This window comes from Schistocerca serialis, chromosome 10, assembly GCF_023864345.2.
Source record: "Schistocerca serialis cubense isolate TAMUIC-IGC-003099 chromosome 10, iqSchSeri2.2, whole genome shotgun sequence".
Classification (NCBI taxonomy): domain Eukaryota; kingdom Metazoa; phylum Arthropoda; class Insecta; order Orthoptera; family Acrididae; genus Schistocerca; species Schistocerca serialis.
The window spans coordinates 191,231,183-191,251,882 of NC_064647.1; the positions used below are offsets into that span (position 1 = coordinate 191,231,183).

Sequence of the window (20,700 nt, forward strand, 5' to 3'; positions counted from 1 at the left end):
GTATATCCCAAATACTCCTCAGCAATTTTTCCAAGCATGGTACCACTCGCTGGAAACACACCAGTTCAAATGGTTAAAACCAAATAAAACTGCGTTTAAAATACGGAAATGTATATATAAAGCTGATATTTGAAAGTTAATGAACCTAAATGCTACACAAGCACAAGCTGCTGAATAAACAACATCAGCCACTGGAAAAATCATCACCAGCTGACTCACAAGAGCATTATTCGGCAAAAGACTACACATTTGCTTGAAACAATATTCAGATTCTAATTTCTCAAAATAGAAGTTGCTGTTTTGCCTGTAATTATTCGCTTATTCGTCCTCAAAGCACAAAAGTGTAGTCTGAATAAAGAAGAAAGGAATGAAGATTAGGGTCCTGGCTTAGGATGACACGTGGAATGTGTGTATGTGCACATGTCGGTATGTACATACATAAAACATTTTTTTCAAAGGTAAATAGACGATTAAGTAACAACAGTTGAGCAAGTAGTGGTAACTTTTGAGCCTGCATTGTTTGGCCACAGGGAGAGAAAGATTCCACATACAATTTAATAGAAAGCCTCCCCTACATTTTCAAAGTCACTTGCTAGTTTAATCTCAACAGCTTCCTTAACAGCACTGTCTCACTAAACAGAAGTGCACATCACGTGTTTTGCAATCACAGATTTGTTCTGCTGTTGGAGCTGTGTGTGACACTTAGACGCAGGATATGGTACGCACATGCCTCATGCGCACGAATGTTATCCTTCAGAGATGTCAGAAAGGCCCCAATCTTAGTCAGTGTTTGAAAAAAGACTTCGCGTCTGTGTCTACCATAGGATCGTGGAGGACTAGCTTGAGCATCACACAAGTGTACAACAACCAAGAAAATCTGCAACTGCAGAACACTGCCTTGGTCCGGTCATTCGACAAAATATGTTGTTGTTGTTGTGGTCTTCAGTCCTGAGACTGGTTTGATGCAGCTCTCCATGCTACTCTATCCTGTGCAAGCTTTTTCATCTCCCAGTACTTACTGCAACCTACATCCTTCTGAATCTGCTTAGTGTATTCATCTCTTGGTCTCCCCCTACGATTTTTACCCTCCACGCTGCCCTCCAATACTAAATTGGTGATCCCTTGATGCCTCAGAACATGTCCTACCAACCGATCCCTTCTTCTGGTCAAGTTGTGCCACAAACTTCTCTTCTCCCCAATCCTATTCAATACTTCCTCATTAGTTATGTGATCTACCAATCTAATCTTCAGCATTCTTCTGTAGCACCACATTTCGAAAGCTTCTATTCTCTTCTTGTCCAAACTATTTATCGTCCATGTTTCACTTCCATACGTGGCCACACTCCATACGAATACTTTCAGAAATGACTTCCTGACACTTAAATCAATACTGGATGTTAACAAATTTCTCTTCTTCAGAAACGCTTTCCTCGCCATTGCCAGCCTACATTTTATATCCTCTCTACTTCGACCATCATCATTTATTTTGCTCCCCAAATAGCAAAACTCCTTTACTACTTTAAATGCCTCATTTCCTAATCTAATTCCCTCAGCATCACCTGACTTAATTAGACTACATTCCATTATCCTTGTTTTGCTTTTGTTGATGTTCATCTTATATCCTCCTTTCAAGACACTGTCCATTCCATTCAACTGCTCTTCCAAGTCCTTTGCTGTCTCTGACAGAATTACAATATACAGATTGAACAACATCGGGGACAGGCTACAACCCTGTCTTACTCCCTTCCCAACCACTGCTTCCCTTTCATGTCCCTCGACTCTTATAACTGCCATCTGGTTTCTGTACAAATTGTAAATAGGCTTTCGCTCCCTGTATTTTACCCCTGCCACCTTTAGAATTTGAAAGAGAGTATTCCAGTCAACATTGTCAAAAGCTTTCTCTAAGTCTACAAATGCTAGAAACGTAGGTTTGCCTTTCCTTAATCTTTCTTCTAAGATAAGTCGTAAGGTCAGTATTGCCTCACGTGTTCCAGTGTTTCTACGGAATCCAAACTGATCTTCCCCGAGGTTGGCTTCTACTAGTTTTTCCATTCGTCTGTAAAGAATTCGTGTTAGTATTTTGCAGCTGTGACTTATTAAGCTGATAGTTCGGTAATTTTCACATCTGTCAACACCTGCTTCTTTGGGATTGGAATTATTATATTCTTCTTGAAGTCTGAGGGTATTTCGCCTGTTTCATACATCTTGCTCACCAGATGGTAGAGTTTTGTCAGGACTGGCTCTCCCACGGCCGTCAGTAGTTCCAATGGAATATTGTCTACTCCGGGGGCCTTGTTTCAACTCAGGTCTTTCAGTGCTCTGTCAAACTCTTCACGCAGTATCGTATCTCCCATTTCATCTTCATCTACATCCTCTTCCATTTCCATAATATTGTCCTCAAGTACATCGCCCTTGTATAGACCCTCTATATAATCCTTCCACCTTTCTGCTTTCCCTTCTTTGCTTAGAACTGGGTTTCCATCTGAGCTCTTGATATTCATACAAGTCGTTCTCGTATCTCCAAAGGTCTCTTTAATTTTCCTGTAGGCGGTATCTATCTTACCCCTAGTGAGATAGGCCTCTACATCCTTACATTTGTCCTCTAGCCATCCCTGCTTAGCCATTTTCCACTTCCTGTCGATATCATTTTTGAGACGTTTGTATTCCTTTTTGCCTGTTTCACTTACTGCATTTTTATATTTTCTCCTTTCATCAATTAAATTCAATATTTCTTCTGTTACCCAAGGATTTCTACTAGCCCTCGTCTTTTTACCTACTTGATCCTCTGCTGCCTTCACTACTTCATCCCTCAAAGCTACCCATTCTTCTTCTACTTTATTTATTTCCCCCATTCCTGTCAATTGCTCCCTTATGCTCTCCCTGAATCTCTGTACAACCTCTGGTTCTTTCAGTTTATCCAGGTCCCATCTCCTTAAATTCCCACCTTTTTGCAGTTTCTTCAGTTTTAATCTACAGGTCATAACCAATAGATTGTGGTGAGAGTCCACATCTGCCTCTGGAAATGTCTTACAATTTAAAACCTGGTTCCTAAATCTCTGTCTTACCATTATATAATCTATCTGATACCTTTTAGTATCTCCAGGGTTCTTCCATGTATACAACCTTCTTTCATGATTCTTAAACCAAGTGTTAGTTATGATTATGTTGTGCTCTGTGCAAAATTCTACCAGGCGGCTTCCTCTTTCATTTCTGTCCCCCAATCCATATTCACCTACTATGTTTCCTTCTCTCCCTTTTCCTACACTCGAATTCCAGTCACCCATGACTATTAAATTTTCGTCTCCCTTCACAATCTGAATAATTTCTTTTATTTCATCATACATTTCTTCAATTTCTTCGTCATCTGCAGAGCTAGTTGGCATATAAACTTGTACTACTGTAGTAGATGTGGGCTTCGTATCTATCTTGGCCACAATAATGCGTTCACTATGCTGTTTGTAGTAGCTTACCCGCATTCCTATTTTCCTATTCATTATTAAACCTACTCCTGCATTACCCCTATTTGATTTTGTGTTTATAACCCTGTAGTCACCTGACCAGAAGTCTTGTTCCTCCTGCCACCGAACTTCACTAATTCCCACTATATCTAACTTCAACCTATCCATTTCCCTTTTTAAATTTTCTAACCTACCTGCCCGATTAAGGGATCTGACATTCCACGCTCCGATCCGTAGAATGCCAGTTTTCTTTCTCCTGATAACGACATCCTCTTGAGTAGTCCCCGCCCGGAGATCCGAATGGGGGACTATTTTACCTCGGGAATATTTTACCCAAGAGGATGCCATCATCATGTAATCATACAGTAAAGCTGCATGCCCTCGGGAAAAATTACGGCTGTAGTTTCCCCTTGCTTTCAGCCGTTCGCAGTACCAGCACAGCAAGGCCGTTTTGGTTATTGTTACAAGGCCAGATCAGTCAATCATCCAGACTGTTGCCCTTGCAACTACTGAAAAGGCTGCTGCCCCTCTTCAGGAGGGCCTCTCAACAGATACCCCTCCGTTGTGGTTGCACCTACGGTACGGCTATCTGTATCGCTGAGGCACGCAAGCCTCCCCACCAACGGCAAGGTCCATGGTTCATGGGGGGGCGACAAAATATAATGATATAGAAATTCTGGTGAGTACTTCAAGTTACTGCAATAGTGTTATAAAGGAAGCTGTCAAGATTAAATTAGCACATGACCAGTGTACATCATCTTTTTCTGCATACGTCATCATGTGGTCCTCAGTTAGTGTAACCCCACCCACCCATGGTTTAAGTTATCGTGCACAGTGACCTCTCATTTCATTTGTGCCTCAAAACTGACAGGGTGCTCACCTGTCAAAATACGGGCAATCATTAAGGATATTTTCCGGCTCCACTCCCATAAGTTATTTGAAGATGGTTGGTTGGTTGGTTGGTTGTTGTAGTTAAAAGGGATCAAACAGCAAAATCATCAGTCCCTTCATCCTATATGTATCGAAACAGGAACAATTACCAGAGGAAGTATACAAAAGGCACATCTTGGGAAGTGAAACTGCAACCAAGATACAATAAGACAGAGATAAAATCAAGGAGAAGTCACGAGGGTAGTGAGAGGAGGTAAGGTGAGTGGGGCACTCTGCCCAGAATGCATCCCACCAGCACTACCTCACCATCTGTTACTCCAAGACAAAGAGCCAGCACAGACAAGATGATAAAATTAAAAGTGGGAAACATAGGAGAATAAAAAAGACGAGAGTGTAGGAGACAGGCCAGACTGCTGAGCAAGGACTGCAATGGATTTCCTGGATCAGAGCAGGCAAGGCGTCCCTCCAACTCCTCAGAGAGTCAATGAGACCAAAGTGGTCCACCTCACAGAGAGGAGTAGAAATAACCTATGCGGATGAAACGTAAATCCAGGTCAGCCACTTTGGCATTGTCTACTAGCACCAGAGGTTGCATGTCAGGAAGGTTAATATCACTCCAAAGTAGCCAACTTTGGGCACTCTTGTACGATGTGAGCCACAGTCAGGAAAGCACCACATTGGCAGTAAGGTGGGTCCTCACATCAGACAATGTGGCCAAGGGTAAGCCAAGTGTGACCAACATGTAGCTGACAAAGGACGGTGGATTCCCTGGGAGAACTGCAAAGGGAAGACTGCCACACTGTCATGGTCTCCTGTGTTGCTCTCAGTTTGTTTGGGGAGCCCAGGGCAGACCATTCAGAGTTACAGACCCCCAACAATTGATGGCGCAGGGTTGACTGAAGGTTCAGTTCTGGGACCCCTATTTCCAAAATTGGCATCCTGGTAGCCAACTTTCCAGGTGGTCAGCATTTTCTTTCTTTGAGATCCCAACATGTCCAAGTGTCCAAACAGAGACAACTGGCCGTCCAGCTTGATGAAGGTCAGAAAGAAGATCCTGGACAGTTGTGACTAATGGATGATGAGAGAAGCACTGGTCTATTGCCTGAAGGCTGTTCACAGAATCACTGCAAATTAAAACCATCTTGCTAGTGTAAGAATGATGGATACCAACTCAACAGTGAAGACATGCATCCATTCAGCAGGAAGCTTAGTTCACTACACTCTGCTTGTATCTATGCAAACCCAGTCCATCCACTGACCATTGAGCCCTAAGTGTATACAACTTCCGAATTTGGAAATACATTGGGGACAGCCAGGAACAGGTGGGTCGACTGAATCTTTCAGTCCAGAGGATAAACTGAGACGTGTCAGAGGTCAGGGTATACACTATGGGGGTGTACGCGATTGCTCCCTGACACAAGGCGATAGTGGGGGAAGTCGGGAATTCGGAGCGGAGACTCACTGTAGGTAAACTGCAAGTGTGACGCCAGTTCTGTGTCTCCATTATGGGAGGTGGATCTCCCAACTAGGAAAATGGACACATTAGTTCAGATGTACAAACCAGGTATTTGGGGGAATGTTACTCTGCTTGTCACTTAGCCCTACATTTATCCCCTAGCACAGCCAGCACAGGAAACAATTTGGGGTTGTATCTCTCTGCATTGAACAAGTTCTTTCCCCCTGAAGACCCTACTGGGGTCGTATGACCACCAGCAGGAAAAAGCTTCATCCACTTTATATGCAAGTCATCTGCCACAGTGCCACCCTGGCCGAACGGGGGCTCTCCCCACAGGTGCCACCCAGCAAGGGCTGCAGGCCAGTAATCCGTTGCTTGGTGTCCACGTGCAAGTCACGACAGGCACACACTACTTGGCATACGTGGTGAGTTTTCAGCTCGGGCACCAGCCACGATGGGCACACACTACTCAAAATATGTGGGGAGTTTTCAGCTCGGGCACCATCAGTGCTGTCCCTGCATAGTCAGGGGGCTACCACCACGCACGAACTTGACACACCCCTCCCCCTCAACGGGATGGCTACTGTGCTGGGTTTTGGGAGTACTACCTTACTGGAAAGGAATGGTGCTAAGGCACAAAGGTAGAACATACACCGCACTGTGCGACCTTCCCTGCGTGATCCGCACCTCTGAAAAATTTGGATAAGCGGTGGCAGATCAAATCCAACAATGAGGACCACGTATTTATTAATGAAAAGGTGTAGAGAGCATGGGAAATGGAAAGCTAGGGTCCTAAATCGCGTACCAGGTCCAAGTGGGGTCTGCACCAGAAATACCATCTGATGGAAGGGCTGAGGGAAAAAGAGGTAGTGGAATATAGCCTTGCAGCACAAAAAAGGAAGATTGGGGACCCATGGTAGCCAAGAGTTGTGAGCCCCCTAGGGCAGGCTGTTCCAACCGAGCTCCAGGGAGCCGGAGCGCTCACTGCGGCAGCTCGGAGCCCGCATAGAGGGGGAAAGCAAACTCACTGCCCCCTGGCCGCATGCGGCCGCAACTGATGCAATAATCCATGTTCAATGACAGCTATGACTAGCCGCGGGAGCCCTGTACCTCTATTGGAGGATACCTTTCTATTCATTGAGAGGGATGGTCATCTGCAGTGTCTTTTATGCCAAAGTATTTAATTCTTCGACGAGGTACAATATACAACGACATTATACACGTCTTCACGCAGCGCACTACGATCAGGTAGAAGGCATTGCATGCAGAGAACTGGTAGCCAGGCTTAAGAACGACATACCAGGAGACCTAAGTTTAAAAACAGTTTCGTAATAAGGAGGGTATCAAAACATGCAACATAGTTCGTGTTCTGTAATGCGTTTATAATTTTCAGGTGAATGAGAGTGGAGAAAACACTACCGAATCTGCAATTCGAGCAAGCTACAGGGTCGCTCCCATCATTGCGATGAGTGGCAAGCCGTTTTCGGTGGAACCAATCATAAAATCGTGCATGGTAGCAGTTGCCGAATGTTTGTTTTCAAGGGAGGTGCAGGCAATTGAAGGGGTTTGCCTGTCAAAGCAAACAATGTGTTGTCGAATCCTGGACGTGGCAGCGGATTTAGAGACACAGCTCAGGAAAAAGGCGGAGAGCTTTGTTGCATTTTCGCTAGCGATTGACTAAAGCACCGACATATCGGACTGTGCTCAGCTTGCAGTCTTTGTGCATGGTGTCGACATGGAGCTGCAAGTAACTGAAGAACTCTTGGATGTGGTACCACTCGATTACACAGCAACAGGACGTGACATTTTTGAAGCTGTTTGTGAATCAGTGGACAATATGAATTTGCCGTGGGATAAGCTCCATTCTGTAGCGACAGACGGTGCACCGCAAATGATCGGGCGTCATCAAGGTTTTGCTTCTAGTTTGAAAAATAAACTCAGGGACGAATTCGGGAAAGACCTTTTGACTCTTCATTGTTTTATTCACCAAGAGGCACTGTGAGCTGAAACAGTAGAGCTAAGTGGCGTAATGAAAGATGTTGTGAAGTGTGTGAATTTTGTGCGGCGTCACAGTATGAATCATCACCAATTCAAAGGATTCCTGAAAGATATGGAAGCGGAGTATGGTGATATACCTTACCACAGTACAGTTCGTTGGCTAAGTAGGGGAAAAGTTCTTGATGTTTTGCCATTCGTGAGGAAATAACGCTTTTTCTCGAAATGAAAGGGGAAGAAATGCGTTGTCTGAAAGATATAAAACGGATATCAGACCTGGCGTTCCTATCTGACATAACTATGCATCTGAATAATTTAAATCTGTCATTGCAGGGCAAAGGGCAGCTAACCGTTGACATGTGCGACCAGATCAAAGCGTTCATGGAAAAGTTATGTTTATTTGAGAGGCAGATGAGTAATGGACATTTAACGTTCTTCAATCGTCTTGCTTCTTTAAAACTACCAGAAGGTACTACTTTCGGCGATTGCCAAGCAAAGTTAAAGCACCTCATCACGTCGTTTGAAACATGATTACAAGACCTCACTAGTTTGGAAATGGAACTTAAGGTGTTCAGCACTCCTTTTTCAGTTTCCCCTGATGACCTGTCATCATCACTTCAATCGGAGATTATTGATTTGCAAAATTCAACTTTGTTGAAAGAGAGGTACTACAACATGTTGGATTTGTCCCGATGGTATCATTCATTACAGCAAAAAACATTTCCCAAGCTTCACAACAATGCCGCTCAGATCATGTGCATGTTTGAATCTACGTATTGTTGTGAGCAGCTTTTCTCAGCAAAGAAAAGAGTAAAAAGTAAGGAACGATCGTTTCTTCAGGATGCAACAATGAAGGCCATCCTTCGCATTAATGCTGCAAACAGTTTGACGCCTGATATTTCCGATCTTGTAATGAAAAGAAAATGTCAAGCTACAGAGGCCCAATAAATTTAGTATGTAATTTCTTGTAAAACAGTTGTTTCTTATTTATTTCCTGAACATCGTATTTCCTGGTGTAGCATGTCACCACAGCTTAACAGCTAAGAGTATGAGGTTGTCGATCTTGTAAGATGCAGCTTGCCTTGCCGCCAGCCTCAGCCAGCCATGCCACGTACTGGCCCACTTGAATGGTCACAGCCAGCGACACGGCTCCCTGGAGCAGGGAGCGCTCCGCAGCTCACAACGGAGCCAACGAGCTGGAGCAGCCTGCCCTAAGGGATTTGAAGATTGTAAAGCTGTCACAAGATGCTGTTCGTTCATTATCCGTGTTCTAGCTAAGGCAGGCTGATAGGTAGAAGGGATATGTAGAAAGGCTACGCAAAAAAAGAAGAAGTTGAAGATGGAAAGGGAAGACAAAGTTGATTAAGAGATGGGAGATACGATACTGTGACTAGCAGCATTACTGAGATCTCAGGTGGACCAATCACGACAAAACCTTTCAACCTGATTCTGTAGTGTGCCAAACTTTTTCCGAGTAGCATGTTCCTGATGAGCTGAGCAATGTTTTACGTAGTGCCTTTACTAAAATAGGGTGAATGGAGTAAATTAAACTATTCCAGAGAATTGATTTTAATCAGACTTATATGTCCAGTGAAATAATATTGCAGCGATTTAAGCAATTTGAACCAAAGGTGGGAGGTGAACATTCTGAGTTATAAATTCTTACATATTCTTCTTCCAAAGATACAGGCAAAGCCAATAATTGTTTATACAATTTGTATAAGCCAAAATTCAGTAATAAATGTCATTTGCAACATATGATCTACAGCACGTCTTCGGAGCAGCAAAGTCACAAAATCGCTGGATGTTTCCGTCTCTTTTTGAAAAGAAAGAGAGAGAGAAAGAGAGAGACTATATAATGAAAACAAAATTTTTTATGAGGAGGAGTTTTCTCCTACTGTTAGCTTTATCCCAAGAGAACCTAAGGAATACCTGTGATGAGTGAAGAGACTAGGTCACTAGCAACCACTCAGAACCAAAGAAGATAATGCAATAAAGGGTATCCCACTCCATTTGCCCATTTAATGTTACTGCACTGCAGCTGGGCTTGATGGCAAGCTAAAATGTAACACTACAATATGTAGAGAAAAGGTATTTTCGAACTTCAGCAGTTACTGTCAAAATAATTCTCCGCCCACCTTCGGTTTTGGTCTTCCGGTCACCTTCAAGTATTGTAAAGATATTTACAACAGCCTGTACGGTAACATTTTTACTGTTGTGTTGAATAAAATAAATGCTACCCTATGTCACTGCCTTCAATAATAAAATATATTACACAGGCAATAGTAAAATTATTTTATTGCTGATGGCAGGCAATTCACTTCATCTGACAACACAATAAAAGTGAAGTCATGCAGGCTGTCGTAAATAATTTTGTCGTGTCTAAAGGTGACCACAACACTGGAACATGGCAAAGAATGATTAGTCTGACAACAGTTGTTGGCAGAGTAAGAATATCACTTTCTTCAAATACCTAAGAGCTGTGGGGTATCACCTACACATGATATATTGACATGCAGAATATCTGAGGCAGTCAAAATACCCTCATACCTCAAAAACGAATCTTAATCCAAACACCAAAGAAAGCAGATGCACCGAGATGAGAGTACAACTGACCCGCAAGTTTAACGAGTCAAGTGTCGAGCGAGGTGTCTTAGGTGGTGCTGTGAGGGTTGGGTTGGGTTGTTTGGGGAAGAGACCAAACAGCGAGGTCATTGGTCTCATTGGATTAGGGAAGGAAGTCGGCCATGCCCTTTCAAAGGTACCATCCCAGTATTTGCCCGAAGCGATTAAGGGAAATCACGGAAAACCTAAATCAGGATGGTTGGACGCGGGATTGAACCGTCATCCTCCTAAATGCGAGTTCGGTGTGCTAACCACTGCGCCACCTCGCTTCACTCAGTGTGATGGTCTGACATAGGACTCGTATAAAGGAGGGCGGTGGTTCAAATCCCTGTCCAGTCCCCAGACTTCAGTTTCTGTAGTTTCCCTAAATTTTTTGAGCCAAATGTCAAGACTGTCATTCCCTAATCTGAGTTCGAATTCTGTTTGCCTTACTTCTGCTTTTTCTTGTACCTTTGTCCCACATCAGCACAAGGTCAGCATAGTTGTTAATTAATTTGGTGAGGTCAGTTTAAGGAGTCGGGTGCTCTTCTTGTCATCATCCTGTTACACTCCGGAACAGAATACATGTACCTGAGTAGCAATATTCATGTGAAAGTGGGTGAAAGTTTTCTATAAGTGTACGTATAGTGTAACTGATGTGAGACGTGGATGCCAGCCCAGTATTTACGCAGTGGTATGTGGTAAATCGTTCAAACATATCACTTCCAGACTGTTTGCACATCGTCCCTAGTCATTAATCCACCGGGCAGATTCAGTCTGGAGGCAGTTCATCTCCCCATCCCAGAAGTGGTGATTCAACATACACAGCTGTCCGGCTAGGTGGAAACCTAGAACTTACTTCCTTCTTAATAAGTCGTGGTTACGAATTATTGATGTCAGTTGTCTAAAGAAGAATGGCACAGTCAATGGAAGCCGACATTGGAGATGATCAGTTTAGGTTCCTGGGAAGCATACGAAGGCAGGAGGCAATATTAACCTATGAACTATCTCGGAAGACATGTTGGAAAACGGCAAATCCACACATATAGCATTTGTAGACTTAGAGAAAACTTTTAGCAGTGTTCACAGGAATGCACTTTTTGAAATTCTCAAGATATCATGGATAAAGGACACCTATAACTTGTACAGTAGCCAGCCGGCAGTTATAAGAGTCAAATGACATGATACGATGTAGTGGTCGAGAAGGGAGTAAAACAGAGCTGCAGCTTATACCTTGTGCTGTCAAGTCCTTCCAGATGAGACTTTTTTCTGGAGAAAGGAAAATTTTTCTTTATGCTCTAATGCTCATAGGTGACTTTTTAATGATTTTGGATGCATGATTTATACAAATGTATACCTGTTTTCAATACATACTTTGAAAATTTGGCTTCTTTTTATGGACTACAATAAATAAATTTAAAATGTTCATGGTTGTAACAAATAAACTGTTAATTCAATAATCACCATGCAGAAGAATAATAACAATAATAATATTCAATTATACGGTGTAGTATAGCTAACCAACAAGTTCCGTCAATTCTGGCAGTTACAAGCTGCTGTGCACTGCTACATTCACTTGTTGATACTTTTTCCAGTGACGCCCAATAGGTGGGAGAACTACTGCATTACGAAAAGCTTGAACATTTGCAGATGTGTACATGAGGTTTCCATAGATTAAAAATATTTCTGTTGCATCTAAACACACTAAATATTAATGTACACAATTGCAGCCAGAGGGTCTGAAAGGGTTAAGCTGTACACTGAGCAAACATTAAAGGAAACCGAGAAGAAATTTGAAAGCTGTGAACAAAATTACAGCGAGACGAGCAAGAATTACCACTTTATCAAAAAGCTTTTTCACTTTTAATCCATCTATTACCAGTACTGAAATTTCGACTCCTGAAGGTAAGTACTTGTTGTCCCATCAAAATGTACATGAAACAATTCATATACACAATGTGTGTATATTGTACCATATAGTAACTTATTTAATAATTTTTCTTTACTTAGAAGCATATTTAAAGTTTCAATTCATTTAGTTTTGTAAATGATATCTTGAAGGTGGTCTCCATTCTACTCATTGCATTTAGAGAGTCGAAATCTGAAAAGTTTCAGTCCACTTTCCCCAGCATGTCACTATGTTAACAACAGCAGCACGAATATTGTTCCACAGATTGTCCATGGACAACTGGTATACACCAAGGGCTTAAGATATACTCCTAAGAAAAAGTCGCAGGGGGCTCAATTTGATGAGCACGCTAGCCACCGCAGACCCCCCTGAAAGTGATGAGATGGTCGGGGAAATGTTTGCATAAGAGTGTCATCAACATTCATGTCATGGCACTGTCCTGTCAAAACCAGACATCAACAACAACCATTTCCTCAAGTTTGGGAATAAAAAACTCCTCAGTCGTCATGACATAATGTTCCGAAGTGATTGTAACTGACCTATCATTGTCGTGGGTCAATAATGCCAATTTTGACTAACACACACACATTACAATAAATTTTCAATCAGGAATATGACCTCCAGGCGCAATATCAAACTGTTCTCCAAATGCGTGCCGGATTGCGATGACCGAACAGCTTTCAAAAAACGTAAGTTCCCAGAGCGAACATGCGGTCCTATCTCAAGCGTTGCACAATTGCAATTAAAATACCGTAATAAAGAGTGATGACCACTGTGTGGCACTCATTTCAAATAAGGAAGTTTCCACACTGTACCCTTTACATTCTCCGACACAAAACCAGACTTCACACAAAACATGCTTAATGGTATGTCCAGCAACCTTTGTCCACATTTTGCAGTTTAGTGTTTCTCTGAGGTGAAGGAAGATAATTGCTACATCCACTATTAAAGATACAACGATGATAAGACATTGGTTCTGCCAGCTGAGTGTAACGTGTTATACTAGAGACGAAAGTGGCTAAGGAGACAAAGCACAGAGAGAAAACTTCTGTTCTTTAACACAAGTTGTTGTGTAACACAAAATTATACATGGTGACAATTTTTTGCAAAAGACAGTCTCTGAAAGCGACACTAAAATCTACTTTTCATTGCAAAACTGCATGTATTCCTCTGGATATTAGATCTGCAAAACAGTGTATGTGTGTTAATGTTTGCTCAATCCGGCTTACTCCCAGTCATAAAAAATCGTATGGACAATATGATCAAAACTGATGTAGAAATATAATTACTAACAATTTTTAGCAATACCAACAATATATAGCTATACATAAGAAAACACCCCAGTATCAAAACTGACATTCTGAAGGCCATCACAGCTCTTTGAGAGTCAGCTTTATAAAATGTTGCACAACATTCTGGTAGTATTCTGCAGTTATCTTCCCTTACAAACTGAATAGCAATATCACTCTGAGTCTTGAAGACATTCTTGCAACTGAGTATTGAGGGAGATGTAGTTCACGCTAATACTTAATTTTGTTGGAAAATGAAACATAGTTTACACAAAACTGACCATGCATCGAGGACACTGCCATCACTTTCAGCCGCGATCTCCTCAGACCGACCGTGGGAGCAGTCGCTGCCACAACCATCACGGTCTACGGCTGGGCTGTCGCCACCGTCGTCATTGTCTTCATCATCGTCGTCGTTGTCTCCTTCGATGTCCTCATCCGTTCCGTACACAGGTTCCACATGCTCCATGGGGTCGATCCGACCCACAAGTATAACCCTGTTACCATCTACATTACCTTGGCGAGCACACCAGCCATTCGCTTCTGCTGTAATACCTGAAATTAGATCGTACCAAAATGACTGGAGTACAGATGGCAGACACACAGATAAAAGGACACACATAATATCTCTAGCCAAATAAAGTTAAAAAAAATGTTTTTGAAGTAATGCATGATACACACTGTGTTGTCTTCTAATATATTTATTCACTACTAGTTTTGATCATGGACCACCTTCTCAGTGGAAAAATATCTATTGTGACAACTTGACATAGCACACATGCTATTTAACTACAAAAGTATACACCACTGCTGACTTTAAAATGTAAGAAAAGTGATAATGCCTTAATACAGGCTTAAACAATTTTCTTACATTTGTGTATACTTTCAATTGTGTATACTTTCCTTGTTAAACAGCACATTTAATGTGTGAAGTTGTCACAACAGATCTTTTTCCACTGTCAAGATGGTCCACGATCGAAACCAGTAAATGACAGAATGTTAACATCATGTCACATCAAAGGTTTTTTAATACTATTACCAAGAACCCTTGCCTTTCCGATGGAGTTACCCGACACAATGGCCAAATCTCATCTCCTACTGTCTATGCTTCACCCAAGTTCTCCTACATACTTGCAGGACTAGGACTCGTACAAGCCTTGAGGATTGTTTACAGAATGAATTTTCACTCCGCTGTGTAGGGTATCAATCGAGTCAGACTTACTCGATTTGTTGGAGATACATATTCACTTTACTTTCTTCTTATTTTACTTGACTTTTATCCCAGATCTGGCAGTTCTAGACTTCATCTCCTCAATGCTCTCTTCCTGTCAGAAGGAAATGTAATACAAAAATTTCTGTTTTTCTTGAATAATCATACAGAAGATTTTTCACTTAAATATATTCCTTATGTTGTCTGCCAATTGTGTACAACTACCTCCAGATAACATCAAATCTCCGATCAGATTGTCCAACTCTAAACCACTACTTGCTTCACACACAGAACGATTCGATTAGTTTGGAGTGACCAATCAATAAAGATACAGGTCAGAGAAGCCACGAGTTCAAATATTTGTATACTTGCTGTTGCAAGCTTACTGCACTACTGTCCTGTTTCGAGAACATGGGACGTACCTTGGTACAGCTCTCCACGTGCAAATAAAACAGTGAATACACACTACAGTTGCCCTCTCCTGTACCATGTAATAACCTATTTTATAATTTTTCCATTCATGACTATCATTAATCGGTAAGAATACATAGGGATATGTGTGGCACTTCTGGAGTGGTCTGTACCATATGTACCATGATAGCAGCAGAGTGTGCAGCAGTTTGAAACTTCCTGGGAGATTAAAACTGTGATCTGTTACAGGACTCTGATCCTGCAGAGCGTTTGTCCACAAGAGGTGCAGTTGCAAGATCAAATCTCGGTCTGGCATGCAGTTTTAATCTGCCAGTAAGTTTCGAATTGGTGCAAACTTTTCTGCAGAGTGAAAACTCGTTCCGGGGACACTGCCGCCCAATCTAGTGCAGCCCATTCTTGCTGCACGTCTGTGGGTCAGTACATTTTGTCCCCCCGTTTCTTATCAATCTTTATATTATTGCTCACTCATCTCGCAATTTGTAATGGCTCATAGCAGCTGCCACCTCTTGTTTGAGTGCTCTTGTGAAAGAAGAAATATAAATCAGGCTGTGCGGCATGGAGAGAGTGAAACACTCTGCACTGTGTGTAATTAAGAATGTATAATTCTGGAAAGATAAATCACCACACACTGAGTGTTATTTGCTTTGTTACCAGTTTCACTCTCTAGACATGATCGTCCTCAGCTCATCCTTTGCCCTCATGATGCCGCATCCAGTAGGCCATTCTACCTCACGTACCCCGTCGGAATTAGCCAGGCGGACTTTCGAACAGCTGACGCGAGGGGAGTAAACACAACCGTAATCCACCGTCCAAGCACACAGGTACCTGACAAGCTCAAGCATGAGCAGGATTCATCCAATAGATCCCTCTGACGGACAGTCCCACCCTGCCCCGTGGAGCAGCTTCGGACCACCCACATTAAAGTGTCAGAACCCATTCTGCACCACTGTCAATACGACAGTGCTAACACAGTGCACCGGTGCAGACTGTCAGAGAAGATTCGACCGTGTGGAATAGATTCTCAGATATGTGAGTGGCTTGAGAGAGTTCTGAAGTAATAGCACCCAGTAAGCACACTGTCCAGGACGACGAATATCTGTCAGAGATGAGGGTATCGACAGGATTGCCACGAGGAAGTGTAATAGGACTACTCGTTCTCTATTTGTGTAATGAACAAACCAACTTGTAACCTGTGATAGTTTGCTGATGATGCTGTCATGTACGGGAAAGTGTGTTGTCTAGTGATTATAGAAAGATATTTAGACAGACTTTTTATTTGGCATGATGCATGGCAGCTTGTTGAGGGAAGATGCCATTATTTTTTTGAAACATTATTGAACAAATCTATGGAACTGGTACTTGCAGCTGATTGCATAATGATTCTACTGCTGTCAACATACATTTCACGAATGACAGCAAGAATAACATAAGAGAAATTATGACCCATACCCACTCCATTTGCTAGTAGCACACTAACTAGTACTGGTGACAGATATCTTCCACCTTGCACCGTACAGTGGCTCGTGGACTACGTATGTAGACGTAGCCTGTGCTACCTGCACCTGCCTACAACTGTGAGGAGGGGCAGCCATGAGTATCCTCACCCCGTGGGGTACCATCGGAACAGCGTGTGTTGAAGGAAAATAGCATGTTTGGCACCACCATCAATACGATAGTGTTCAACAGAGCTCTGAACCTGTATGTGTTGCCAATTTTGCAGTTTTCTCAATTGAATTAATTTTTTGATATAAATAAGTATATTTTACAAAACATTCAAGGAATCCTAAACTACTTCAGATTTTCGAGTAGTCACAGTAAGATGCAGAACAAAAATATATTCAAAGTTGGAAAGTTAGGCAGCGAGTAAGAAGTCCAGATTACATGTATTTATTTAAGAATAAACAGTTACACCAGAATAAATTAAATAACCAGTATAGCACATTAGAATACAAAGGACAGGCATGCAGATATTTTTCCCAAGAAAGATTGCCACAAACATAGAAATTCATGATGCATCCGTGAGAAAAATTTACAGTTACAAAGTGAAAATATTTTCTTGTCCAACCTGACAATGTATTTAGAGACTGTAGTTTATAGTCTCCTCGATATAGTCTTGTGTCTTGAAAATGAAAAAAACTAATACGCAGAACAATCAACAGAACACTGAGAAATGAAGTTAGGAAAGACACAATTATAAAGTTTTACGAGGTAATCGCTACCTGCACATTGCCGTTTGAAAGTGAAACTTGGACAACAACTACTAAGCAAGAAAGTGGAATTCAAGTGGGAGAAATGATATTTCTACAAGGAGTGAAGGACTGCACGATTTTAAATAGACTGAGAAGTGACGACTAAGAGTGACAAAGAAAAGCAGATTTGAGACTACCAAAACAAGGCTTGAATTTCAGACCTATAGAAACAAGATCCACAAGAAGGCAAAGAAAAAGCAAGTTGAATGCTTTGAAGACAGAACAGGCCTATGACCTAGACCAGGTGCTCAAACTTTTTCTGTCACACACTCTTCTGAAACATATATTATTCCCCTACCTCCCAAACCCCCTATTTTTCTTTCCTTCTTCAACACTTGGCATAAAAACAGGCCACCATATCTGCTTACTTCTGTCCAATTATTGCAACAACTGGATACAACAACAATAGTATTTAGAGTGTGCCCATCAAGCATATCAGAGATAAACATTCTTTAAAATTATCTACATTTATATTATCCAAAGGTAATGATAACTAACAATTAGAACCAGTTTATGATTATCTATGGCTGCATGTGAAGTTCTTGGAACTGAGCAAAATATGTATATTTCATTACTTTTTTTCTGGATTGTAGAACAATAGTCAACATTTAAATGCCCATTTTGAAACTGTTGTATTCAAACTGATCATCCAAACAGAAAATTAACAAGAGTAAACATGCACATGGTACAAAATTTGGAAATTTTCTGATATTTGCACATTTACTGTGATGTGCGTTCTTGAGTCTGCAAAGAAAGCAGATCCAGTCTCAGTTGGATCTTTGAAACGGAAACCCTTAGATCCCCTTTCAGCTGCAGTCGAGACTGATGTCTCATCTCAATTAACGCCATTGAGGAAAACACTGACTCAAACAAGTAAGTTGATGCAAACACATCCACTACCCCTCTTGCTAAACTGGTGTATTCATTCTGTATCTGTACCCAAAACTTTTCAAGAGATTTCAATTTAAATTCATTTCAAAATGTTATCACTTGAGAGTTCTATTAGATCCTCCTCTCCCCCTGTTGACAAGTGTTCTGCTATGATTGTATCTAATGGATTGCAGAGCCATTCACATTCAGATGAAATTTATTCTTGAATTGTTGGCTAGGGGCTCCGAGATGTTCTGCACAAACAAGTGACCAAAACAACACAAAACATTACCTGTTTGACCAGTACTACTCATCCCAGTAGTTGTGACAAGCATGACAAAGCAATCCCTTGTATAAAAACTCGACATTAAGAGAGTGCCCCCAGACAAAGTCAAGTTTAAGAGCAGGACTGCCAACACACAGAAAAGGAATCATAGTAAAAATAAGTTAGTCTGTTGCATGCAAACAGTCACTGCATCAGGAAGAAGCTACTCTTGTTACTTTTTGCAGTTTTGAAAAGAGAACACTGGTTAACAGCTGATCAAACTGAATTTTTCCCAAGTAGTTATGTTAGTGGAAACATTATAGGCAAAAGTATATAAAAACATTGAGCTGCTAGCGTATTTGTTAAAGATTCAATTAGATTTCCAAAGGCAGGCACAAGTTCATAATAAACTGAACTTGGTGCAGAAGTTTTCTGTGAAAGGAATATTATGTTGGTCAGCTCAGACAAATCTCCAAATGGAGGTACAAATGCATTTTTTAGACATATGTACACATTTACATCTACATCTACATCTGCATTCATACTCCGCAAGCCACCTCAGGGTACTTTGAGTACCTCTATCGATTCTCCCTTCTATTACAGTCTCGTATTGTTTGTGAAAAGAAAGATTGTCGGTATACCTGTGTGTGGGCTCTAATCTCTCTGATTTTATCGTCATAGTCTCTTCGCGAGAGATACGTAGGAGGGAGCAATATACTGCTTGACTCCTCGGTGAAGGTATGTTCTCGAAACTTCAACAAAAGCCCGTACCAAGCTACTGAGCATCTCTCTTGCAGAGTCTTCCACTGGAGTTTATCTATCATCTCCGTAACGCTTTCGCGATTACTGTTGTTGTTGTTGTTTTTGGGGAAGGAGACCAGACAGCGAGGTCATCCGTCTCATCGGATTAGGGAAGGAAGGAGAAGGAAGTCGGCCGTGCCCTTTGAAAGGAACCATCCCGGCATTTGCCTGGAGCGATTTAGGGAAATCTCGGAAAACCTAAATCAGGATGGCCGGACGCGGGATTGAACCGTCGTCCTCCCGAATGCGAGTCAAGTGTCTAACCACTGCACCACCTTGCTCGGTCGCGATTACTAAATGATCCTGTAACGAAGCACTCTTCTCTCCATTTGATTTTCTCTATCTCTTCTATCAACCCTAAATGGTACGGACCCCACACTGGTGAGCAGTATTCAAGCAGTGGGCAAACAAGTGTACTGTAACCTACTTCCTTTGTTTTCGGATTGCATTTCCTTCGGTTTCTTCCAATGAATCTCAGTCTGGAATCTGCTTTACCAACGACCAACTTTATATGATCATTCCATTTTAAATCACTCCTAATGCCTACTCCCAGATAATTTATGGAATTAACTGCTTCCAGTTGCTGACCTGCTATTTTGTAGCTAAATGATCAAGGATCTTTCTTTCTATGTATTCGCAGCACAATACACTTGTCTACATTGAGATTCAATTGCCATTACCTGCACCATGTGTCAATTTGTTGCAGATCCTCCTGCATTTCAGTACAATTTTCCATTGTTACAACCTCTCGATATACTAGAGCATCATCCGCAAAAAGCCTCAGTGAACTTCCAATGTTATCCACATGAGGAACTTTCCAAATCCTAATATGAACGTGGTGATTGGGCTAGCTGAAATGACACAAACTAAAGGTACTTGACTGGGATCAACAGCTTTCCTCCACTCCCGACTGTGTCAGCAGGCGGCACTGAGTTTAGCACCTTGTCTGTACACCAAAGTGGCCACAACACGAAGTATTAATGACAAACAAAACAAAACTCGGTACAGCACAACAACAGTGTTAGTGTACATTTGCATCACGTGCCGCTCTAAGACTGGTAGCAACCCAAAACAAATTAATACCATTTTATAGTCTTGCTCTGTGTCACAATATTTGTCAACTGTCGAAACGAAAGAAACAATGAAAAATTAGAACTGAAATTAGAATGGCCATACTAAGACAGAAAGAAAAAGCACAAGCAAATTTAATATTTTAATAGTGATTCTAACACGATTCTGTGTATTCTATACTTTCGAGGTCCCTCTCTCTC

General features: G+C 41.7%; 1 protein-coding gene across 1 annotated transcript in view; it reads right to left on the reverse strand.

The window, feature by feature from the left end:
- Nucleotides 1-20,700, reverse strand: part of LOC126424669 (zinc finger protein 672-like) — a 125,975-nt gene that overhangs the window by 91,402 nt on the left and 13,873 nt on the right. The window contains exon 3 of the mRNA XM_050087399.1: nt 13,884-14,157. Within this exon, the coding sequence (XP_049943356.1) occupies nt 13,884-14,157 (274 nt within the window). The remainder of the gene's footprint in view (nt 1-13,883; nt 14,158-20,700) is intronic.